This window comes from Sitophilus oryzae, unplaced genomic scaffold (genome assembly GCF_002938485.1).
Source record: "Sitophilus oryzae breed Bouriz unplaced genomic scaffold, Soryzae_2.0 scaffold_817_pilon_pilon, whole genome shotgun sequence".
Taxonomy (NCBI): Eukaryota; Metazoa; Arthropoda; class Insecta; order Coleoptera; family Curculionidae; genus Sitophilus; species Sitophilus oryzae.
In genome coordinates this window covers 418,645-445,642 of record NW_022147436.1, presented here as the reverse complement: position 1 = coordinate 445,642, position 26,998 = coordinate 418,645, and the positions used below count along the sequence as shown (strand labels likewise).

Below are 26,998 nucleotides of genomic sequence, written 5' to 3'. Positions count from 1 at the left end.
GGCCCACCTCTAGTTAATTCACAAAAAGTAGGCATATTTGTCAAACATCAGTGTTGCCAATAGAAGATTAAATTCAGGATAACGAGGATAACCGATTTATTTGAACTACTAATAGGTAGATGTTAAAGTATCGACACTTCAATAATATCGATAATATATTAAAAGTGGAATAATAAGCAAACGATAATCAATTTATTTCTCGCCAATCAACTGCATTGTATCTATATAAATAACTATTTAAAATATATATAAATATGAACATAATAAACTATTCAATTGCGTAAACTTCGAAAACTACCGGGTCGATACCTAGGGATTCCGTTTCTCTGAAAAACTCCTGGATTTCGCCGAAGAACTTAAATTTAAAGCCTTTCTGTCTCTGATTCTTACATCTTAAGTTGTAGGATCGGATAAGGTTTCGCCATTTTGATTTAATTTCCTTAACTGTGATGGGAAATCCGTTCTCATTCATTTCCGCCATTATCTCATTCCACAAGGCGGGTTTTTTCGTTTGATCTTTGTCGGCTATTTCGTATTTTCGTCTGCGTATGATCGAAATTAGTAACGAAGTAGCCTCGTCTGGCCAACGACAAGGAAAATCTACAAAAAAAAATATAAATTTTACAAAACAATTATATTTGAAGGGTTCATCGGAAAAACTTGATAAGCGCCAATTTCTTAATTTAAGTATTTTTTAATATTATAGAAGGTCTAACTGGTCCCTATAGAATGTATAAACTCTGCAAGGCAATAAGTTGCTAAATCCTATGATATATGCCTAGTAAAAATATAGAATACACGACAAGAACCTGATAACTACCAGCCGTCCAGTGCTCTCCTGAAAATCAGTGAAATTGCACTTATCATGTTTTCCCCTAGACCCTTCATTTGATATATAATACCTAGTTTATATCATTGTGAAACGAACTTAAAATATGATTGAGTTCATTTTTTATGGCACCACGCTTGAAGATGCGTTTAGGCTTGAGCACGCACGAGCTGAGCGTGCGCGCACGGCATTCGTTCGCGCTTTCGGCTCCGTTCAAATTAAAAACTTATTTTTCGAACATTAAAAATTACGAACAAAAGATACAAATTTTAGAATAGCAATTTCATTAATATCGACATATTCAATATTAATTTTATTTACAAGATCTTGCCATGCGTTTTTTTTATTTTTTAATAATACAAAGAATGTTTAACATCCCATAATATAGTCAACTTTTCATATTCTTCAATTAATAATAACGAAGATTCATTGATCCACTCCATAATTTTAATAAAGAAAACGAAAAAAAATCACACACGCACGCACGAACGCAGACAAAACAAATAGCCGGTGCAAACTGAGCGTTTGCGCACACATAAAATCCCTTTGAGCACGGACCAAAAACCGACACCAGACGGCTCATGTTCGCGGCTGCTCGCGCACATTCAGATTCAGAGTGACCGTTTACACTTGAGCATTCGCGGAGGATCAGTGCGTGCGTGCTCAAGTCTAAACGCACCATAATATATAAACAAGAGTACGACCAACTTGATATACAGGGTGTCCCCTATATTCCGCGGACATAGAACTAATATGTATTTTTGGAATCAAAATAGGTTCATTGGACATAGTTTATCCCTATACAAAAGTGCTTCGTTTGTCCGTTAGAGGGACATCAAACTTTAAAAAAATAAACACATTTTTTCTGATATTTTAAGAACCTTTTCCCGATTTGAAACGCGTTTTGATCTTTAGGACTTCAACCATATTTTCTTTAATTTTCTCTAAAACGGTATGAAAATTTGGAAAAGTATAAACGGGATTAACCATTTTACAACAAGCAAAATTTTTAAAAATAATGAATTTTTCTCAAAATGTCAATAATAAAAAAGATTTTCCTCTTGTAAGGATAATCCGGGGACATACTGTATATAAAATAATGGCATATATTTTAAAAATGTACTAAATTAAATATATATGTACAGGGTATCCCAGAAATAAGTGCAAGTATTTTAACTGGTAGTATAGTTCAAACCCAGAAACACTACTATAGTAAACGCCACGAATGTTTGGGAGTGATTCATCGGTCGCTACCATGTGAACTAATCTGTTCAAGGTCACATAAAACTTAATTCCAGTGCCGTGGTCTTTCAAGTCATATAATAATCAATATATAATCTGTTGTAATTTGTTGTTTTAACTGTCAAAGTCTTGTCAAAACATATATTTGGTTATAAATATAAAATGGAATGCCCCATTGGTCGCACTGCAAGTATACCAATGGACTGACGCAAAAAAACGAATCAATCAAAGAAACGCGATATAGTAGGCGCGTTCGGTATTCACGTCCGACCGCTCGGATCGATCTCGATCGTTCGTTTATGACATCCAGATGTACGGGAAGTAAATCTGAACCGTTCGGTAAATAAAATCGGAGCAATCGGACGGTGATCTTTTTGCTCGGAGAATTTTGACGGAGCAAACAGATTAATTTGAATTAGTGAGGTTAAATTTTTAGTTGTTGTCAAGTTTTAAATTGTTTATTTTGTTGCTTAATGCAAAACGACGTTCAAAACTCAAAAAATAAATTACTGGTCTTTTTGTCTTTGAACGTTGAAAGATTTCAATTGGGAATTGGGATTTCAAATTTGTCACTTTTCCCTTAGCGATCTGAACATTCCAAACCGTTCGGTAATTTCAGATTACTCCATCCAATCTGTGATCACGTGACAAAAAATCCGTCGACATCTGGATGTTATTACCGAACTTAGCTAGTATCGTCTTTGTCAATCACGCTAACATTTTAGAATAAGTAGGAGGAGCGCAGGCAGATGATTAGACCGGGCCTCTAAAAACCTACGTCTGCGGTAAAAATTTACTTTTTTAATGTAAAAATGATAGCGCGCATGTCGATTCTATCTTCTTCAAGCGACGAATCACTCCCAAACATTCGTGGCGTTTACTCTATGAGTTTTTTTCGCGAAAACATTTTTTGAAAATTCGAATTTTTTAAAAAAAATTTTGTAATTTTTAGTTAAAAACATAATTTCTTGATAATATGGCAACATAGGTATTATATTAAATTTACAAGAAAGAAAATCCAGAAAAGATCCAGTGGTTCCCAAAATTTTAGTAAAAAATAATTTTTATTGAAAATTTTTAAAGTAAAATAACTCCGTTATTTTGAAATTATTTGAAAAATGATAAAGAGAAAATATGTTTCTTTTATCGAGATCTACCACTCCTTAAAATACTTGCACTTGTTTCTGGGACACCCTGTATGGTATATATCCACCTTTGTTTTTATAAATAAATTAATATCCAAAATCGATGTCCTAATCATGATGACCACTAATATTCTGTTTTTAATTATTATAAATGATAAACCGTCATAACAAATGTTTCTGGGTCGAAGTGTAGGAAGGCAATTGTCATGAGAAAAATAAAAACACAAAGTTAAATTTTATCCTTCAATTTTATTTAGAAAAAATAGTTCTAAATTTCTGAAAATACAATATGATATATATTAGTATATACATATGTAAACTACGAGTTAAACTTACTCTTTATCACCCTAGATCACTTATATTATTTAAAATTAAATAAAAAGGAAGTAAAATAATTAAATACTAATTAAATAAAACCAGTTTAGTACCATTTTCGTATAATAGATTGAGTGGTATAATACATGATCTAGGTTTAAACCCTCAAAACAATATAAAAAGATTTTTTACAAGAGAAAGTCCTGAAAGCAGTTGACTAAAAATACCTACGTTATATTTAAACATATCTTCTCTGTTCACTTTTAAATTAGAAATGTCAATACATATAATAGAATATTGTTGAATTGATTTACTAATAATACTTTATAAACCAATAAAAAGCTAAACATTTTTACAATTATAAAATAAATTAAAATCATTTAAAATAATAATCTATTAACAATACTACGTCCAATGTAATGACATCCAATCTAAAAGCAAACAAAAATAGTTATTTTTTATACAAGACTCTTGTCTCTTTAGTTGTCAGTTTTGAGTCAATATTTTTTAATTCTCTTTCGTGTCGATTGCTGATTGAATTGGAGCCAGAAATGGCTCAAAACGAAATAAGTAAATTACCAACAGATATTCAGGCTGAGGCCGAACGCCATATCGAAATTACTTCCATTTAAATCCCGAATAACTTATGAAAAGGAATACAAAAATTTTCAAAAATGGAAGCAATTAAAAAACGTGCGAGAAGAAATAAAGTTTTTAACCTATCCTCGCTGTTAAAGTATCATTTAATCTACCCTTGCGGTTAAAGTACTATTTTATCTACTATTTTTGATAGATATAAGATGGATATAAGCTTAACAGTTGCAGTTGGCTATGGAAAAAACATAATTATATTATTCAGTGACATATTTTTTTAGATGTGATTGGTATTATTGTATTTTAAAGTCACCCGTACCAAAACTGAGATTAAAATGTTCTGAATAAAATGATAGTCACGATGAGAGTAAAGTACAAATGGGACCATTACCATCGTGAGAGGAAGACAACCAAACAGCTGCGACGTAAACAAAACAACAAATAATTTTTCGTTACATAATATTGCTTAAATTCAAAAGATTGCAAAAATTATTTCACATATATTTTTTTAAACAATAAAAATGGTTCATTTAAAAAAAAAGTTGATTACTTTTACTACGTCACTTAATCAAAGGCATATATTTGCTATTTTGGGGTGGGATTACGTCAGCAATTAGGCCTACAATTCATGTCCCATACTGGTATTACAGTATGTAGTTAATACACAAAAATATTTTTTGTATAATTTATATAATATATTTAAACCTTTTGTTTTTTAATACGATAGAATTCATATAGACTATATACAAGCAACCTACAAAACAATAAGTATAGTAGTAGAATAATGAATGGATCACACATCACACGTTTAATTTAAATTAATATAGCTTTTAAAGCAAAAAATTAGAAAAAAAAAGATTATATATTAATAATTTATATGTTTTATTTTAGTTTTTTCTCATTTGATACCTTTTTTTATTGTTCTGAGATCAAGTACAAAAAACTTTTTTATTTTCAACAACAATAACAAGAATTAAAGAAGTCATGTATGTATCGCTGTAGTGGGTTCATTACTGCAGTTTTCTAAGAATATAGCCATTGAAATAAAACACATTTAAAAATTAAGTCTGTAATGAGTGCCTATCTATTTTTACATATCACAATGTATCAGTGCAATAAATTTATAAACTACGGAATTTTCTAACCAAACTCTAAAATAGTACAGAGTCAACCTGGCATCAAAAAAGGTCTGGACTCCCATCAAATTACCCCCGCTCTCATACTTTGCCAGTCGTAAGTGGTCCACTGGAAAAGCTAAATAAAAATACTTCCCCCCGTACCACCGTTTTTGAGAAACTCAAAAAAATTTTGGATTCAATTTTCTGGTTTAACCGTAGGTCCTACAGAACATTTTATGTAACAAAAAATGAAGAGAATAAAATTCTCTTCATTTTCATCTCTAAGTAACAAACCTCTAAAACCTATGGGAACAAAGTTAGAAGGCGCCAAAATCACGCAAACAGTTTTTTGCATTTTTTCCGGACGAAACCATTTTTTTACTGAAGCAAAGTTTTTAAAAGTTAAGATGATAAAAAACCTATGAAATTGATGTGTAACTTATTTTCAGAGATATGGAAGTGGGAGAATGAGCTTCGACGAGTGCGCATCCAAATTCTTGTCGACGGCAAGATGGCAGACATCTTCCAGGTCTCGCTGTCACTTCCCCTCTTTAATTGACATCTGTTTGTTTTGTTTTTTTTTCGTTTGTGTGGTTATCTAGTTAAAATTTATTATTATCTCAATTATTCTAAACACTAATTCAAAAAGGCTTGTTGTATATTGTCATAGTCATTCTAAGAAAGCTAATACGCCGGGAAAAATTTAGTTTTCATGTTCATTAGTTTTCATGTGTAAGTTTATACAACATAATCGTGTTTACAGATGATCCAAAACTGTTTATTTTTAGTTTTCCTAAAGGCGATTTGTAAAAATCGTGATTGTAATTGGGAATGGTCAAAAATAAGTGTATGATGTGGCTATTTAAAGAGGATGTTTTTATTACGTGTGGAGGAAGAAGATACTTGGAATCAATGTTCGTGCTTCTGTAAAACAGTGCACTCTTATAGTGTCCATGAAAGCACAAGTTCAAGTGTACCAGAAATATGTCAAATAAGATTGGTCCTTACTTGACAAGAAGATTATTTGGAGGAAAAGAAAACATAAGATAGGGTATTTTAATCGAACAGCGAAAATTTTTATTGTAAAGTTTGTTGTAGGTAGTTGTAGTTTTGTGCTAAATATATTTCACATTAGCAGCAGCAGTGTTCAGAGTGTCAAGAGGAGGAGAATTCAGTTAATTAGATTTATGCAGAGTTACAGGTATGAAGGCTTTTTCAAACATAGTATCAAGTTCTATAGTCAACATTTTTAGTATTCCTACAACTGTAAAAACAAGGAACATTGGACTGAAAAAATGGCAAGATTTATATAGGAAGAAAGGGTATATGCCAATAAGAAAATTAAATCTGTAGGCAGAAGTTTCTTATTTAAAAACTGTTATGGGGCATATATTAATTTGTATCTGTGCCACAAATCACTGAGAAAAATCATATAATATTCATAATTGTTAACGAGATGATATTTAAAGAGTGTTAAAAATGAGACTATTAGTCATGAAGCTTACAGTGTTACTTTGTTTCAATATTACACTTTTATTCTTGTAAAATCTATGATGAAGTTCAAAAGCATTTTGCAATGGCCTTAAATTGTGAGTTGTGAGCCAGGATTTATAGTAAAGGTATTTGATGCAATGAAACTTAATCGGTACCTTCCAGTATGTATTTTAGTAAGGGGATTGTCAATCCCATGTTTTTAAATAGATAAAATACAGGCCAAAGTTGACAATATTACAGTTGAGAAGAAACTATTTTATCTTAAAAAAAAATTTCTTAAAATTCTGAGATCATATAATCTAATTTTCTTAATAATAAATTAGGTATATGTACATACAGAATTTTGTTATGGACAAATAAGGATCGACAAGCTTCTTTTGTGCAAAAAATAAATGATTTTTTCTAGTATTACGACAAACCATAATGTGTTTTACAAACTTACCGGTAACAGTTTTTGTTTATAATAAAATATTTAGGAATAATTTGGGTTGTTTATCAATATATTAATGACTTGAATTTTGACAAATCGAATTTGTATCAAAATAATTTTACGAAATATAAAATTGATGTTCTATTACAAGATTGAGTTTTTATTGTCGACAAAAACCAGGATAAATACTAATAATAATACCCTTAATAAAATCAATGATGTTTATGTATTATGAAAATATTTGTTAGAGGACATGTTATGTAACAGTTTTTGAAACATAATTTGAAGGGACGAATAAAAAAAATAAAACAAAAACATATTTTTTCTAGGTTTATATTAAAAATACAAGGTAGGTAATCATCAAAAATAATTATGAACCAAATGTTTTTTATGAATATACAACTTGAACAAAAAGTTGTTTAGAACAATTTTTACCAAATTTGCAAAAATTTTAAATTGAAACGCGTAATTCAGTACAAGTAAACATGAAATATTGTAAATACTTATTTAATATCATTTCGAGTGTTTAACGACGAAAAGGTCATCTGTCCGTAGCGTCTTTTGTCAGAATATTCGTATATTTAGTGTATTATATACCAATATCGTACGCAGTTTTGAAACTGATAATTAAATAAATCATATTAATGTTAACTAACCATAATAAATGATAGAATTTCACTAAATTTAAATTGCCCCCCGTATGGTTGAAAACAGCAAATTGATATTTGATTAGTTATAGATTACCACCTATATACAAAATGACACGAAGACCTGGAATATGGCGCCCAACTTGATTAGACCTTCTGCGCATGTTGACGCTCATTCTCTATCCCTTCTATTTCTCTGCTTATTTTACGTTTTACTGTTTATGAGACATATTGCATTCATTCCCACAATTGCTGTCCTCCTTTCACGCAGTTGAGCAGCACTGAACTGTTCAAGAACGCGATACTCTTACTCCATTCAATTGAGTCATAAAGTTCCAGAACTGTTCCGCGCCATATGGAGGCACGAGGCTATCGCGCACAGCTCCTTTCAGAACCGTTCTCGAGTAACCCCAGGGCGTAAAGCTCGGAACTCGAAGTTCGCGAATGGAGGACAGCAAATGTGTATGCAACTTTCATAAAATCAATGACGGTCGATAGGGTACTGCAAGTTACCTTCGCGGAATATGATGTTCACTCGAAATACTGACTGAGGATCATTATATTCTCTAATCGTTTTGAGTGTTTTTTAGGTGCGCAAAAAAAATTGGCAAAAAAAATTGGATTCTATTTTCTGGCTAAATAGAAAATTTCAAAAGAGAATTCAATTCTCTACAATTTCATTTTTCAGTAGCAAAACTGTAAACCTACCGAGACAAAGTTTTTACTCCGCACACGAAAAAATTGCTTACTACGTCAAAACCCTCGCAGTTAAATTGCTGAAAGACGTCAGCTGATCGACTAGTTAGTGCTGAAATGCGGACCAGAGGGAGGCCTACAAATGGCCAAGAGACAGCTGCGTCCTCAAATGCTTGCGCAGCAGCCCGCGACACTGGCAACGTTATATCTTGTAAACAGTGAAACGTAAAAAAAGTTACATATCAATTCGGTAGGATTTTTTATGCTCTTTAATTTTAAAAACTTTCCGACAATAAGAAAAATGGTTTCACAAGGAAAAATGCAAAAACCTGCGGTTCAGTGATTTTGGCGCCCTCTAACTTTGTCCCCGTAGGTTTTAGAGATTTGTTACTTCCATATGAAAATGTAGAGAATTTAATTATCTACGGTTCAGCCAGAAAATTGAATCCAAATTTTTTTTGAGTTTCTCAAAAACGGTGGTGTGGGGGGATACGAATTTTCGAATTTAAGCTTTTCTAGTGGACCACTTACGACTGGCAAAGTACGAGAGCGGGGGTAACTTGGTGGGAGTTAGGGTGCCAGATTAACTGTACTAAATTTCAATCAATAAAATTAATATTGGAACCGGATGCATGAAAATCCCGTCTTAAGACGGACGATATTCTTGTCAACTGCCATCAGTTTTCTAGACGGTTGTCCGGTTTACCTGACTCGCAAAACTGACAGGTAAATCGGTATGTATAGACGAGGCTTGAAACCGATTTTTGATTGCATTTTTGTTTCAATGGCGACACTCCCAAAAAAGATAGTAACAATAAAATATCCCTATCGATAAAGCATTTTCAAGTTCAAAAAACGATAAAACCTTTCATTTCAAAAAGCCATACTCTCAAGAATCTGAATATTCGGTACAGACTGATACGTAATCTCTATGTTTCTCTGACTATCGCCTTCGTACACTTGCATCTCCTCCTTAATCGCATTACTACTATTATTAAGTTTAGACTTTTTACCGAAATTAACGTTCTTGTTCGAGGGCACGTTGGCCATCGCCGCCTTTTTCATCACTTCCAACTTCTTCTTCTGCACCTCCAGCTCCTGCCGCCTGATGGCCATCTCCTCGTCGTGTCGCTTCTGCCTAGCCGCGTACTCCTCCCTCTTCATATTCGTGTACTCCACGAACTGCCGGTCGGTGAAGCATATAGGGGGGAAAGTGACCGTCGGAGGGGCTGTGTTGGACCCTGGAACGTTGCCGGGACTCAACAAAGGCATCAGGGTCAGTTTGGTCTTGTTGTAGTCGTGTTCCAAGTTGAGCAAGGAGGTATCTCCGCCGAAATAGTCGGACATTTCGTTGAAGTACCGAAACCGCATGTTGCTTCTGTTTTTCATCTTGATGCACTCCTTGTAGCTGCGGATTAGGTTTTTCCATTTGTTCTGGCATTCCTGAACGTTGACGTCCACCCCTTTGGTTCGGACGGCTTTGGTGATTTTTTGCCAGGTCTCTTTCCGGCTGCCTGTTTTGCCTAGTTGGTCTTTGAATTCTTTCACAGTTTCGATTAGTTTTAGGGATTGTTCGACGCCCCAACAATGATGCGTGTCTGGAAAATAAGAGAAAAATCTATATTAATTCGCAGCTTTTTAGGGTTCTGTCCCCAAAGGGTAAAAACGGGAAACCTATTACTGTCCGTCCGTCCGTCTGTCACAAAGGTCTATCTTATGAATCGTTATAGCTAGACAGTTGAAATTTTTACAGATAATGTATCTATGTTGCCACTATAAGAACAAATACTAAAAACAGAATTAAATAAATGTTTATAAATAAAAAAGTACTTTCACTAAACATTATCTTTTAAGTAAGAATTTTACATAGAATCTTTCAAGTCCTCGGTGGCCGCGTGGTTAAAGCATTAGGACTTTACGCTGCTATGACGTTGGAGCCATAGTAAGGCAGGTTCGAATCCTAGCCAAGGCGACTTTTTTAATCGTTTTTTTTTTAATTTTTACATATTTTTACATATTTATGTTTACTTTTTACATATTTATTACAACCTAACCAAATACAATTTTTAGTAATGCGTCTCTTCATTTTTTTTTAAATTACTATACGCGCATTCAAAATTTCAGCTAAATCGGAAAAAAAGTTTATAATAATATAGTGTCTAATGTTGTATAGATAATGAATGGTACAGAACCCTTCGTGCGCGAGTCCGACTCGCACTTGACCAATTTTTTTAATAGATATAAGAAACTAAATGAAATTTTTATACTAAGGGCTGGCAAAGGTTAGTTTTGGGTCGAGATTTCCGTATGTAAGAAGAGTACAATTCGTTTATAATGTACTGAACAAAGAGAGAACCAGTAAAAACGTTGCCAAACGTATGAAGAAGAATTATAGTACAGTATAAACCGAGAAGTGAGTATATAGTAGTATGAGTAGTATAGTATAAACCGAGAATCGGTGCACGTGGAAAGGAATACAGCAGATTCGTCGCGGTGGACCCATTCAGTACTTAAATTCTAGAGAGAGGTGTATATCATGCTTTACGATTTAATTACGTCTCGTGATACTTTATTTTTTGTTTCTTTATTAACGAGTCGTTGTAATTTTCCCTATAGTTTGTAAATGTTTAAGTGCAAGTTAAAAACATTTGCACTTTTGGTAAAAATAAGTGGAATTGAGTTGGTGTTCGACAGTGGTCGCGCTATTAAGCCGCGTATAAACATGCCGAGGCAAGTACGAGACAAACCCGAAACGAGTATGAAACGAGGCTATAGCAAATTCTTTCCAAAAGGCGTACTAATATGCCGAGACGAGGACGAGACGAGTCAACCTCAAGCGGAATTCGTCATATTATAGCCTCGAGCCGAGCGATTTAGCCTCGAGCAGAGTCCCTGCCCAGTCGAACGGCGTTGTCTCGCGGCTATCCATTTTCAGTGGAGCCTTTGGCGAACCCACAAAATTCTTCATAGGGCTGTGCGATACTGAGGCAGTATCGATATTTTGGTATCGGTTGTATTGAATATAAAGTATCGATACTTTAAAATATTGATAAATATATTAAAGTATTATTCGATACCATTCAATATTTTAAAAAATTAATTAATAAATTTAAGTATAATGTGTTTTTTAATTGGATTAGGATCGAAAAAAATCAACAGAAGTCCTTTGTTTTAAATTTGTCGACGTTTCGCAAAATTTATTTGCATCTTCAGGACACTACAAAGTTAAGAGAGCAAAATACAATCAAAAAATTTTAAAAATTTAACAAACAACTTAAAACACATATCAGTGGAATTCCACACATACACAATTGGTAAAACTACCCTAATGTTAACAATTAAATAAAATATATGTATATGTTATAAACTTAAGATCGCTTGTAAATAAAAATAATAAGGGATAGGGCCAGAATATAATCAGGATATTTTCTTATTCGCATTTAACGAAAAAAATCGACGATGGTGGCACTGTTTTATACAAAAAACTACCCGGATCAGAACTAAATCAGTCATCAAACGATCTCAAATTACTAAAAGCACTTGGAAGAAAATGATAAAACACTTAACCTAGGGTTGGCAACTTTGAAAATAAAAAATAGGGGCGAGAGGATAAAAAAAGGCACAGGCGAAACATTTTTGAAACGTCGCTCAAATGTCGAGAATTTACCAAAAAGTTATATAAACGGTATGCGATAAATATTTAAAATACACAAAAATATTTATACTCAAAACTTATTAAAATAAAGCAAACCATTGTCAACAAACTTTTTTTCAAGACATAAACTAACAGTAAGTAAACATAAAATTACATAAAAGACACAGATTAACAATTCTTTAAAGCATTGTGGCGATAAACGAATATTTTTTAGATTTTGAAGTTAGTATGTAACAAAGTTTTCAATACGTGAGAGAAAAGAGGACAATCAGATCAAAAAGAGGACTGTTTCTGGAATAGAGGACGGTTGGGAACCCTATTTTAACCCCCTGTAGCTACGAATCAAAGCAGAATTGGATTGGTTGATATAAAAAATAAATCTTATTTTTACGTGAGGAACTTCCCCACGAGAGATGGAACATGTTTTTTGAAACACCCTGTATATGTTTGTTTAATTTCAAAATAGGTAAAAAACAAGCTAGATAAATTAAAGGAATTCATGATAAATTTAAATTATATTCGAACTGTTTACATTAAAAAAAACTGGAGAACGCCGACTGAGATACCTGGAGATAACGGCACAGCAGCGGCGGCGGCGGAGCCTTCTGCCAGTGCCGTTTTTTTGAGTCTTTAATTAGTTTATTCAATAATATATTTTGTATGTGGTTTGTATATCTATAAAATTTTTAAATAGAGTAACAGCGCTTTCAGATGGAGCGGACCGTACGCGCAGAGCGTCCACACGGATGTTTTTTCAAGATAGCTCATCCGGACGGAGCATACGCAACCCAAATGAAATTGTTCATATAAGCTCATGGTACTTGCTCGAAGTCGCGGACGCTCCGTTCCATTTGAAAGCGCTGTAAGATAAGACCTAATTCGACTTTATTTACTTAAAAAATTAGAAATTTATGTAATTAAGATTTAAATTATTAATTTAAATCTACATTTAAGTGCCAATAACTAACCTGGAACAAATATTGTAAATAATATATCTGCATTTCTTCATTTCTAAAGTTGTATATTTTTTCAAGGTATTCCATTCGCCACATTATCATTCTATGGCTTTCCATCATTGCAGCACGCTTATTAATAATTTTTAAAATATTATTATGTATATAATTTTAAATCTAATTCCCATGCAGTTTTTTAAACCTTCGCCGTAATGTGCTTTCTGAACAGGGTTTTTTTAAAGCTCAGAGAGTTTTTTTTTAATTATATCTATGGCGGGAACTTTATTATTTTCATATTTGCCATAAATTAAGTTTCTTAGTAGTCTGGATAGTTCAAATTTCTGGATTTTTCTATATCGAATCGTTCCTTTCTTTGTCGATTCCCTTTATTTATGAGAGTACCGTAAGAAACTTCTGAGAGCATGGCCACCTTTTTCAACACACTCGATTTGCCTCTCTTATCTTCTATGTATCCTATATGTAAAGAAGCTTGTTTTACATCTTTAATTCCGTTCAGCAGAAATAGCGCATAATTTACGTTTGAGTCGTTAATAACTCGACGAAAAGTTCATTACGTTTATTCATTTTTCATAAAATTTTCATGTTTTTATAAAAGAAATCACTAATAAATCTTTGTACATGAGATTTACCTACTTTGGCTAACTTACCTATACTATTTTAGAGAAGACAAAATTGCATCTTTCTAGTTAGGATGCATTATTAACATTATTACAAATAAAGGAAAGAATATTTATTTTTATATAAAAATGGGATGTGGAATCCGAGCCCCTTGAGACTCAAGGCAATTGTTCCGCGGAGCCGCGGTGTATACGCCACTGGTCAAATAGACGCCCCAATCCTTTTGATGGTTCGCCAAAGGCTCCGGAAAAAACGGAGACAACGCCGTCCGGCTGGGCATAGGCTCGGCTCGAAGCTCAGACCCCGTCCCAATATGACGAGTCAACCTCAAATCCGCTTGAGGTTGACTCGTTACGGGTGTCTCTCGCACTCGTCTCGACATATTTATACGCAGCTTTAGAACACTGAATTCAAAAATCGACATCTCGTAATTCATTAGAAATAAATGATTGTAGTTTTTTTCAAAAACTTTCTTAATATTATTGCTATATTTTCTTCACAGACAGTATGTGAAGATCTTTACAAATAAAAAAGTTACACGATTGCTGAAAATTGTTATGTACTAAAAGCATAAAGTTACTAAAAGTAAATGGAGGTTTTAAAATTTTTTGAATGAAAAAAAAAACAAGCCTATCGAATTTTTCTCAACTTGTAAAAGATCCCAATTTCAAAATAATAAAAAAAGTTTCAATATCTAATGTGGTTTTCGAGTTATCACGTGTTATCACATATGTTGAGTTTTTAAATTATCGCGCTTACTGACGTTTTCTCGTTATATAAAATATGGACATCCTAACGATATCCTTATAATTCCATTTCAGATGCTCAGAAACATATCTAATGATTTTATCTAGTTTTTCGATAAAAAGTCTTTTAAAAATAAGCGATTTTGCTTTTCTTGATAGGGAAAAGCGTACCGGAGAAATGTGGCAACGCCGCAACAGCACACCGTCGCATTTCTCTCACTCCGACTTAATAAAATCCCTATGCGATTTAGTTCCACACATGTCAATACCTACTCAAAGGTAAGAGTCGCCAGAACAGTATTTATCAATTATAGACTGAAAACCATGCAGGGTTGAAAAAAAACATATTCTTTTTTTAAACAATAGTAGATTGTTTTATTAGGAGTAAAAATAATACTTTACGTGGTGAGACTGTACGTTTGACGGACGAGCTTTAAGCTTCGGTTTCCTACAAAACGGTGCCATAAAAAAGCAAAAGAGTAGTAACGGCCTCATTGACAAAATGACCAAATCACCAAACCAACCTGGGGTGTAATTTTTTTTCATGTTGTTAAATAAAATGCTGTATGTATAGTCTGTCCAATGAGGGAATCCATGACAGTTATATCTGCCATTTTAATTCAAAAGTAAACTGAATTTCCTGTCATTTTTTGAATGACATCTGTCTAAATCTTACCTGACTCCTTGGACAAACTATAGAAAAAATAGCGTGACGTTCTATTAGACAAAATCTTCCAAAAACTCTTTTTAGACTTGTCATGCACTAAAAAATATAGTTTTTATTTTAAATACAATAGGTAATGGTAATAGCACAGACAAACTACACTATAATAAATTAGTTTGTTGTAATAGCCTTGTTTAGGGTAATACAGGAGTAATTGATAATTTAAAAACCGATGAACAATATCTGATTGTATTGTTGGTTGCATACCATCAAAATTATAAAAAATACGGATTATTTACCTTTGATTCAGGATATTCTTCTAAATCTTCAATAACAAAATATTCTGAGGAATTTAAGTAGTTTCCATTATTTTTCAAAAAGAAAATATAACAATATTTAAAAATTTAGCTGTCATGTCATATATGAGCGAGTGAAAGAGAAGATAAAATGACTGTCGAAAATGACCCCCATACTTAAATGATTACACCTTTCGGGACGAAAAATACAAAAATATTTCTAAATATGACTTGTATTTTCTTGAAGAACTAACCTCTGCGACGACATTCGGGATCTGCATGATCAGTAGTTTCTTCAGGAGCATTGCTTTCATTAACATCATTCTGAAGATCGCTTTGCTCCACTATCATCACCTCAGCCTTGTGTCCATCTCCTTCCAACGGGTCTTGTGGCTGCTGATGTGCGGTAAATTGCTGCCCATGTTCATCCTCGTACACATACTCCACAGTGGCATCGTTCATTCTAAGAATTTTCCTCAAATGAGACATAAAATTCGTTTAATTTTCGGAAAAATAACTCGTCAAAACATTACACTTTCACTTGGCAAATTACGCAGGAGAAATGTCACTCCATTTTTGACATTTATGATGACCAACAGAGACATACATAAAATTGCCTTTGAATTGAAAAGAGATAGAGAATTATATTTTTCAAATGAAGTATAAACTGAGAAATCGTATAAAGTTTTATACATGTTTTATACCATTGGCAACCCTGATTATATATGTCAGTTTAAATTTAAAAATATTCAAAATTTATTTAGTATTTGTTTATTTAAAATGTTTTTAAACAACATATTATGGAACAGCTAAGAATATAACAGAGGTGATGTTAATTGCTCGCTATCTAAAAAGATTAAATAGAAATTTGAGGCTGCGCGTTGAAACGCTTCCGAGTGATATATCAGTGATTTTCCGCCAGATGCCCAGAAACAATTTTCAAAACCAGTGCAGTTGTAAATTTTTTGCAAAAATGTCTAGTGAAACTGCCCAAATTAACACAAACGAATTTTACGATGTCGTACTGAGCTTGACAAAAAATTGTGGACAGGTAGGATAGCATTATAGATATTACAAAATGCGGTATACCGCTAAAATTTTAAATTAGGTCATCGAGCGATATATAAAATTTCTTTACGATAGCTGATCAAAGAACGGATTTCTTCGAGGACCAAAAAAGTTGAAACGAAAACGGGAGCCATTGATTTCGTCACTGAAACCGATCAAGACGTAGAGAGATTGTTAATTGATGGTTTATCAAAAGCATTTCCAGATCACAAGTTCATTGGAGAAGAAACGGTTTCCAGCGGAGCCCAATGCGATTTCACCGATGCCCCTACTTGGATCATAGATCCGGTAGACGGCACCATGAATTTTGTACATTCATTCCCACACTCTTGCATTTCTATCGCTTTGTTTATCAATAAACTGCCTGTGATTGGGATCATATACAATCCCATGCTTGATCAACTTTTCACCGCAAGAAAAGGAAAAGGCGCTTATCTGAATGGACAGAAAATTACAGTTTCTGGGACAAAAGCACTGGCAGATGCCCTGATCATGATGGAGTTTGGTACAAGCAGGGATCCAGAAAGGAGGAAAGTTATTTTGGAGAATCAACAGAATCTTATGCCTCAGGTGCATGGGTAAGCAACAAAAATCATTACAAATTCAGAATTAATTGTTTTCTTTCAACTAGTCTCAGGGCTTTAGGTTCTGCAGCCTTAAACATGGCCATGGTAGCATGTGGTGCTGCTGATGCATATTTCGAATATGGAATTCATATCTGGGATATTGCTGCTGGAGAAATGATTATAACGGAAGCAGGTGGTGTTGTTATCGATCCAGCTGGTGGAGAGGTAAGATCAGTTTGGCTGAGATGAAAATAACACCTTCATAGTTAATTTATAAGAAAGATCCTATATCAATCAGTCTATATGCATAATATGAGTATTTTTCAATGTAATTTTATTATTAATTACAGTTATATTTTATATTATCAGTAATTCAATTCAAGTCCTTCACATATTTTAGAAAATAAATTTTCACATTGTGAAATGTTCCACTTGTTTGAACGATCTAATTTCTAAACTGATGATATTAAATGTCTATTTATAAAAAAAAAATTGGATAAGAGCCAAGAAGCATATAAATTTAATTAAATTGTGAGAAATGTTGCAATATCTAAAAGTAACTGATAACATACACTGCCATTGTATCAAGAAGCAAAAATGTGGTGCATCATTGTGAATTGTGAGGAAGAAATGTTTACCTACTTAAAAATTATTTTTATATATACAGGGTGTCATGTAAATTAATCAGTGTGAAAAAAGTATTTTTTTATAAATAAACTCGAGCTTTTCATAGAGGTTTCCCTACATAATAATGATTTGCATGTACAGGGTGAACAAAAATCACAATATTATTGACATTTTTCAAAAACAGTTCAACTAAAAATTTGACATTTGAAGTGTGGATGTCATGAATCAAGTCAAGTCGCGTTTTTAGGTAGAATGAATAATTGGATAAGTTATATACAGGACGTCCAAACAGCTGGTACACTTTATTATATATATTATACTGGTAATTTTGAAATATTAAAAGTGTGTGCCTAATGTGCGCATATTTGAAATGAAACGTTTTCGTATTTCCGTCAGTCTGTCTCTTTGAGGACTTCATTCGGGTACCTCTATCCACATGCCGAGTTTGGTTCCAATCGACCCATAATTCAGAAAAATCCTGATGATTTCGTCTATTTAGAGGCATCGGTTCGAAACGTCGATGGCGTCATCCTGTAGCCCGTCCCCAATTATGCTGAAATAGACCCACATTTTTCTTCAATATCAAACCGTTAGGCCTGATGAAAATGTAAACGAAACGTCGTATCCAACTTTGCAGGATGGTACCGTTTGCATCGTCGCTCACATAGCCTTCCCACCAAATTTGGTCGCGGTCGGACCGCATCAACTTTTGACGTTTCTTACGTCAAAACTGTCACAGTGATACGTGTCGTACACGCTCAAGTTGGCCTGCTCTGTCCAATCTATCGACATATCAAATTTCATTTAAATACGACGATTTTTTTATTTGTTTCACTGATATGTCAAAATATTCAAATTCCGAGTTTCAGCCTTCTAGCTCGCATAGGGCCCGAGTTACGACGCTTCAAGATCGTTACCACTTTTCCTCTCGCGTCTCGTGCGTCACGGCCTTCGATGTTTACTCCCATCGCGCGTAAAGAAGTTTCACTTCAAAAATAGTGTAAAATAGTCAATTTATAGACTTTTTGTCTTTACACATTTTTTGAACAAGCAAACTAAATTCGTAAAAAAACAACTCGTAGGCCAATCACCATTTTCAACTATAATATTGACCCAATATTAAGTACATTGTACTCTCCTCAGTACACTCTAAACTCTACCAAATGAACTTGTATGAGTAAATTGAGATTGAGATGTATTATGATTTTGGTACACCCTGCATAATCAGATCCCTTTGTGGGGAAATGCCAAAATGAAATAAAATATGACAGACCCCTTTAATTTGTCAAAAAGCAATGAACTCTAAAACTTTTTCGCACTTATTCATTTCATTGTCGCTCTGTATACAGGGTGGTCCGAACTGTATTCCGGAAACTTCAGCAGCATATTCTGCAGATAAAAATAAGTAAAAAAGTTCTTATAAATGAATGTCCTAAAATGAAATGCTTAGTTTCGGAGATACAGGGTGTAGAAGTTTCATTTTTATTTTGATTTTTTCCAAATAATTTCTGAAGTAACAGCAATATTTGGATGGAATTTGGTGTCTGGGAGTTTTTTGATATGAGAAATTCGATTTTGATGTCATTATGGCTCCTACTTGTAGAGGGCGCCACCTACATATTTTTAACTGGTTTAAAGAATCATAACTTTTCGTCCATACCTGTATAAAACCAATAAGTAAAAAAATATACATTTACGACGTTTTTAACGTAAAAACGATCTCTTAATAAAAATCGCTACGAGTAATAGTTCTCGAGATATTTGAAATCGAAATTATCAATACCTGTCATCATTGACATAAATTAAACATGTTGACTAAATAGTTACAAGACGGAAATCATAAATTTGAAATGTTTTTGTGCCAAATCATCACCAATCATCATTTTTTCGAAGAAAATTTTATGATTAATTTAAAAAAATAAAAATTTTCCAAATTTATCTTTTTAGTCCAATAAGTATATCTACTCAACATGTTTATTTTTTGTCAATAATGACGTGTATTGACTATTCCCATTCTAAATATCTCGAGAAGGGTTGCTCGTAACGAATTTTACCAAGAGACATTTTTGACGCAAAAAAATACGAAAATGTGTATTTTTTTACTCAGCAATTCTATACAGGTACGGACAAAAAGTTATTACTCTTCAAAACAGTTAAAACCCATGTAGGTGGCGCCATTTACAAATAGGAGTCATAATGACATCAAAATCAAATTTCTCATGTCAAAAAACTATCAGACACCAATTTTCATCCAGATATTGACGTTACTTCAGAAACTATTTCGAAAAAATCGAAATAAAAATGAAATTTCTACACCCTGTATCTCCGAAACTAAGCATTTTAGGACATACATTTATAAAAAGTTTTTTACTTCTTTTTATCTGCAGAATATGCTCCCGAAGTTTCCGGAATACAGTTCGGACCACCCTGTATTATAGGTTTCAAAGAAAAAAACTTTCCATCTTAAAGTCCATGACAATGATGTTTATTTCATTTAGCTATTTATGAACTATGCAAACAAACATATTTGTTAATATGTATGTACACTCAAACGCAACGGAGAAATTTTTGGTCAAATTTAAAAGTGTTATATTTTTGTTATTTTTAGCCCTATTTTCATGAATTTTTTTAGCAAGCTGTATATAATTGTATCAACTTTAATTCGTAAACTCAGTTTTTTATAAACTTTAGTATTTTTCATATTATACGGGGTTAATCGAGGAGTTATTTTTTTTTTACCTTAACTTTAAAACCTGTGCAATAATTTCGTGTGTAAGTTTTCCTAAAATATAATTTTACGGTCAGGTCAGAACCATATCTCCTGAGCATTTTGTTTTTTGGTTCACATGTCAATACATACCTTGGTTAATTTTTAAGAGCGAAATGAACTTGCCACCAACAATTTGCAATTTTTTAAGTTATCATTTCGTTTTGATGTTATTTTACAATATAATAAGGCTGCTTTGGTGATTATTGTAAACTATTTACTATTTTTACCCATCATGTTCGACGTTTGAGAAATGTTTGGGGGGAGGGTTAGCGGTCGCAAAGCGGTATCAGCTTCATTAAATGAACTTCGCTTGGTTCTTAAAAAAGAATGGGAAAACATAACGCAATATGATATATGCAGCCTCAGTGACAGTATGAACGGACCTATACAGGCAGTTATAGCAGCCAAGGGAAGCAATACAAAGTATTAGGGTATTTTTTACATTTTTCTTTCTGTTTGTATACTTGAGTATTAGATTTCTTTAATATCGTTAGTTCTGTTATCGTTATTAATGTTTATTACAACCCGGGTTGTATCGTTAATCTTTAACGTTTTTAGCGTATTATGACGTTACGACAATAGTCACTAAAACCATCTCGTCATATTAAAAAATTACATCAAAATGTAATGATAATTTAAAAAATTGCAAATTGATCGTCATCAGTTTATTTCGCTCTTAAAAATTAACCAAGACATGTATTGACATGATCCAAAAAACAAAAGGCTCTGGAGACACAACCGTAAAGGAAAACTTACACACGAAATTATTGCACATGGTATTTTAAAGTTAGGATAAAAAATAACCTCTCGATTAACCCTGTATAATATGCCAAATACTAAAGTTTATTAAACTGAGTTTACGAATTAAACTTGATAAAATTATATACAGCTTGCTAAAAAATTATGACAATAGGGCTAAAAATAACAAAAATATGACACTTTAAAATATTTGACTAAAAATTTCCGTTGCGTTTTTTTGAGAGAACGTTGTGAGAGAACATTTTTAATCATATAGCACACCAGCGCGCAGATGGTCCTTCGGCAAGGGCTCGACGAATGGCCGTCGGACGAATTCATCCGAACGGCCGATCCGCGCAATGTGAAACGGCATTAGTTCATTTATCCAATATTTTAATCTATATTTTCTATGCCTGTGAAATTTGTTTTTTTTTTATTCCAAGACCTTAGCGCGTAGCCGCGGGTAGCCCAGTAGGCAAGCGAGACAGCGACGAGCCGATTTAACAAAATAAATAATTTTAAACCTGCCGTCATTTCGTAAATAATTTTCGTATCGGGTTGATTTTTGCATAGAAATATTCATTAGTCTTTAGCGCTTCCGACAAGCCTAAATAACTGGATTATTTTTTATATTTTCGATTTGTTTACATTGCCCGAGCATATTATAACTTTGAGATAAAAATCTCTGTTATAAATTTTAAAACTGACAGATATGAATACTATCATTTAATTAGTTATACATTTAGTTACAACATATTCAAAATTTAGGTCTATCGGTTTCAGCTAGCAGTAATAGCGAGTGTAAATAAAAAAATGGTCAGTACAACGCTCGCCGTTTTTAGCGCACGTTCAGCTTTGGTTTTAGTTTTAGCGCTATTTTTACAGAAAATAAATTCTGAACTTCAAATGACAAGAACATTACATTATCATTGCCGATATCTTCTGGTTATAATGTAGTTATTTTTTCAAAATATAGCATTGTTTTAGCTTAAAAAAAAACTTGAATTGTGCGGCTTTTTTGCGAGAGCTACCGGCGCTGCGTTAATAAAGAGATGGTTATGTACGTCAATCCATCGTCAATCGAAAGACAGTATTTGCGATAGTCTTTTGTTTACACGGAGTATAGAAAATTTTTGCCACAGCTTGTTTACTACCAGTAGTATTTGTGCGTTTTTTAAAATTATTTATTATTAAATAGAGGGAAATGCGGCCGAAAAGAAAGGTCAAAAGTTAGTAGAAATCCGAATAAATGGAAGAGCAATATTACCAAAAAATCTCGTGACGAGGTAAAATTACAGTCTATTGTGGCTATGATTGACGTACATAGCCATCTCTTTATTAACGCAGCTCCGGTAGCTCTCGCAAAAAAAGCCGCATAATTCAATTTTTTTTTAAGCTAAAACAATGCAATATTTTGAAAAAAGAACTACATTATAACCAGGAGATATCGGCAATGATAATGTTCTTGTCATTTGATCAAAGTTCAGAATTTATTTTCTGTAAAAATAGCGCTAAAACTAAAATCAAAGCTGAACGTGCGCTAAAAACGGCGAGCGTTGTACTAACCATTTTTTTATTTATACTCGTTATTACTGCTAACTTAAACCGATAGACCTAAATTTTGAATATGTTGTAACTAAATGTATAAATAATTAAATGATAGTATTCATATCTGTCAGTTTTAAAATTTATAACAGAAATTTTTATCTCAAAGTTATAATATGCTCGGGCAATGTAAACAAATCTAAAATATAAAAAAATAATCCAGTTATTTAGGCTTGTCGGAAGCGCTAAAGACTCATGAGTATTTCTATGCAAAAATCAACACGCTACGATAATTATTAACGAAATGACGGCAGGTTTAAAATTATTTATTTATTTTGTTAAATCGGCGCGTCGCTGTCTCGCTTGCCTACTGGGCTGCCCGCGGCCACACTCTAAGGGTACGAACATAGTGGAGGCAGGTTTCTGCTTTCCGGCAACCAGCGCCGTCTCTGGGGACCTATTCTTGACCACTCGCATCTTCAAATATCGCTCGCATCTCGCATCTCCTAAAAAGCCATATAACAATACACAGATGCGTAACTTTGCGTATATGCATCACGTGTATTGTATATGGCTATTTCGGAGATGCGAGAAGGATACGGGAAGTAGATAACTAAGAGGAAATTTACCTGATTAACTAACCTAACCTAACCAAACCATATTCAAATGCCGCGCCCGCCTCGCCGGGGCCGCACATAGATGTATTTGGTTTATAAACCTGGCCAAAAGTGATATTTTTTTATTTTCATTTTTTATCTTAACTGAATACAAATCTATAAATACTAAATGTAAGCACGTTTATTAGCTTTTTTTAAGTCGTAAGTTGACTATCAAATAAATAATATATTTCAGTTAAAAGTATGAATTATCTTGAGTGTATTCTGAATATTTCTAAGATTATAAAAATAGTGGAATTGTTTGTAGTGCTTTTTTGTGTGCAAATTGTTCATAATAACTGTCATGATGGATACAGAGCCAGCTTTGTTTGTTTGCTCTGTTCTGTTTTATGCCATATTTTTATTTTGAAACGTTTCCTTCTATTCTATTTTTTTATGTTTTATATTTAAAAAATCAGTGGCATTTTTATAAGGTGTAAGACTATTCGGCAATATTCCGCATGGAAATTAGTATCCGTTCAATGCTTAAAGTCTCCAGCATTGGAATATGCACAAAAATTTTGCCAATATTTGCCACTTCCAAAAAAAACATTAATTTAAATAGATTCTCAAAGGAAATAGTCTTTACCCTATTAACACCCATCCTGGCTCAAATATCGTTTATAATATACAAATTACTTTCTTGTTCTAGCATCCTCATCCAATTGCTTGGTTTTGCACAGAATGGCCCTATTTGATCGGTGGAAAGGGTTTCAGAGTAGAGGAAAAAATATTGGTAGGAAAAACAAAATGGGGTTCCATATTAGCAACCTCTCCTCTAATTAATAATCAATATTACTAGCAAAAAAGCAAAAAAATCATAAAACATAATTTTGGCCAACTTTAGTTCTTCCCTGTGCGCCGTCGGCGCGTGCAAAAGTAGAAATAAATAAATTTTCGTTCCGGTAAAAGCGAGAACGCCGATGAATGCTGGTTGACGGTGCCTGCCTGCTTTCACTGTGAACTAGCCGATTTGATAACACGCTTTAATTTTTCAAGGTTATAAGCGCGAGGCGGCGCGGCGCGGCGCTACTATGTAATCATATACAGGGTGTCCCAGAAATAAGTGCAAGTATTTTAACTTAACTGGTAGTATAGTTCAACCCCAGAAACACGCCTATGAGGTTTTTTTCTAAATAATTTTTTTTAAAAATTCGGATTTTTTGAAAATATTTTTGAATTTTTTGAAATTTTTTTTAGTTTTTATTTAAAAAAATAATTTCTTGATAATATGGCAACATAGGTAGTAGATTAAATTTACAAGAAATAAAATCCAGAAAAGATCCAGTGGTTCTCAAACAAATCTCGAAGTATTGGAAAGAATGTGTAAGGACCAAGAACTATTGACTACAATAAAACGACGGAAAGCAGCATATTTTTCGAAATAACAAATATAGTTTCCTACAGCTGATCGTTGAGGGAAAGATTGAAGGACGACGAGGCATCGGGCGTAAACGGTTTTCCTGGTTGCGGAATTTGCGCCAGTGGTTTAATATAGGAGAGGCCAGTGCAATTATCCGTTTGGCTCAAGACAGGGAGGAATTCCAATTGATGGTCGCCAACCTCCGATGAGGAGAAGGCACATGAAGAAGAAGGTTCTCAAAATTTTAGCAAAAATAATTTTTTTTTGGAAATTTTCAAAGTAAAATAACTCCATTATTTTGGACTTATTTGAAAAACGATAAAGAGAAAATATGTTTCTTTTATCGAGATCTACCACCCTTTAAAATACTTGCACTTATTTCTGGGATACCCTGTTTATAACAATACACGTGATGCGTATACGCAAAGTTGCGAACGATGTCAAGAATAGGTGCCCAGATTGGCGCTGACTACCAGTAAGCGGCAAACCTGCTTGCACTGTGTTCGCACACTAAGGTCGTTGTGCAATCCGGACGCTCAATTGAATATGCAACTAAAGTAATCGCAAAACAATTTCCGATGCACGTGATCAACTTTGAGTGACAAGCGATGACGAGAGCGCTACCAGATTGCGATGGATTTATGAGACGAACACTAATGTAAAATTGGGAAACAATATATTTATTATATCATTTTTACGTTTTATTTTTAATGTAATAATTAGTAATTAATTTATATTTATTAACAGTAGTCACTAACACTCACAGTAGCAATATTTAAATTTAAAGCAGCACCTACTCACTACAAATCGAAATAAGTAGAAATAACTTTGAAAGTGGTATAATGTCCTTACCAATCAAACTTACTTCTCTGAGTGCAGTCACGGGTAATAAAGGACCTTTATTGTTACGTTTTCTTTAAAAATAGTTTATCAGGAAAGCTACAAGCTCTTTGCTTTGACTGTTTAAATGTTTCGGCATATTTTCGACACACAATTTTTTAGTTCTTAACACTGTTTGGGCTTAAAAGTACAATTTTCAAAAAGACTCTGAAAATCGAGAAAAAAAACAGAATTACTCCCAAAGATTCAACAACACGATATTATACAAAATAATGACTGACATTATGATAATTGTCAAATAATAAACAACATTGCTGATCGCGGCACAACGTGACCAACATGGCGATAATAAAAATCGCTTTAAATTAATTTTTGCAGCTTAATCTAAATAAAATATTTGTTACAATCATTTGCTCTATGAAGTAAAATGAAGAGCTGCACGGTATCTTAAATTATACAACAAATTTAAACATTTTTACCAAAATTTTATTTTTGTCAGGTTTATAGGTTTTAGTGTCAATTTCGATATGATTGATGACGTGCATCGGAAAATGTTTTGCGATTACCGTATTAAATAGGTAAACCTTATGGTTAAACCTATTTAATTAATTTATTTTTATACTGAAAATTTATTGTAGTGTCTGTTTTAAGAGAACTAATTCAATTGAAAATGTTTTTTTATATTATTTTGTTAAGATTTTCATTTATATTTTTTTTAAAGATTGACAGATTATCAAGGAGAGTTTTGGCAGCCAGCAATCAGGAATTAGCAGAACAATTGGCGAAACAACTGGTACAATTTTATCCGGAAAGGGATTAAATTAATGAAAAATAAATAAAGTTTCATTCCTATTTATTTTGTCCAAACAATGGTTGTAGTCCTATAACGTAACTAATGCCAAAGCAAATTACTTAACAAAAACAAACATAATGACTTATTTATATAATTTAAATATTTATTGTACTTAATGTTGAAGAGATTATTAACAATATATTGTTATCGTACTTACCTGGCTTATTTTTTTATCGAATTTTATATTCCCTACACATTAGATTAATCTAGCGTTCTGAGAAAGCTCTATGTCAGGTTTTCTATTTTAGATCTCCACCCCAATTTTTTTTAAACATACGCAGGGTGATTCAAATGCTTGTTACTGTTTTTTAAAATTTTTAATTTTAAAGTTTTTTTTTAAATGGAATGCGGTAATTTTACACTTGGTGAATATAGCGTAAATTCCCTTTGCAATTGACCATTTTTAGACTAAATTTTTAACAAAAAATTTATCTCTCAAAAATATAAAATCGCAAAGCATAAACATTTTTTAATTAATTTTTTTATAAAAATATGATTTTCAAAACGAA

General features: G+C 33.0%; 2 protein-coding genes across 2 annotated transcripts; one reads left to right on the top strand and one right to left on the bottom strand.

The window, feature by feature from the left end:
- Window positions 1-173: 173 nt before the first annotated feature.
- Window positions 174-16,058, bottom strand: LOC115889628. The gene is made up of 3 exons (XM_030909677.1): window positions 15,718-16,058; window positions 9,524-10,108; window positions 174-600 (listed from the first exon to the last, which is right to left on the bottom strand). Exons 1-3 carry the CDS (start codon window positions 15,950-15,952, stop codon window positions 269-271), a joined length of 1,152 nt encoding a protein of 383 aa, XP_030765537.1. The 5' UTR covers window positions 15,953-16,058; the 3' UTR covers window positions 174-268.
- Window positions 16,059-16,144: 86 nt separating this feature from the next.
- Window positions 16,145-26,645, top strand: LOC115889629 (inositol monophosphatase 1). Its single transcript, XM_030909678.1, has 4 exons — window positions 16,145-16,514; window positions 16,607-17,109; window positions 17,163-17,322; window positions 26,358-26,645. The coding sequence occupies exons 1-4, from the start codon at window positions 16,293-16,295 to the stop codon at window positions 26,454-26,456; spliced, it is 984 nt and encodes a 327-aa protein (XP_030765538.1). The 5' UTR covers window positions 16,145-16,292; the 3' UTR covers window positions 26,457-26,645.
- The last annotated feature ends 353 nt before the right edge of the window (window positions 26,646-26,998 follow it).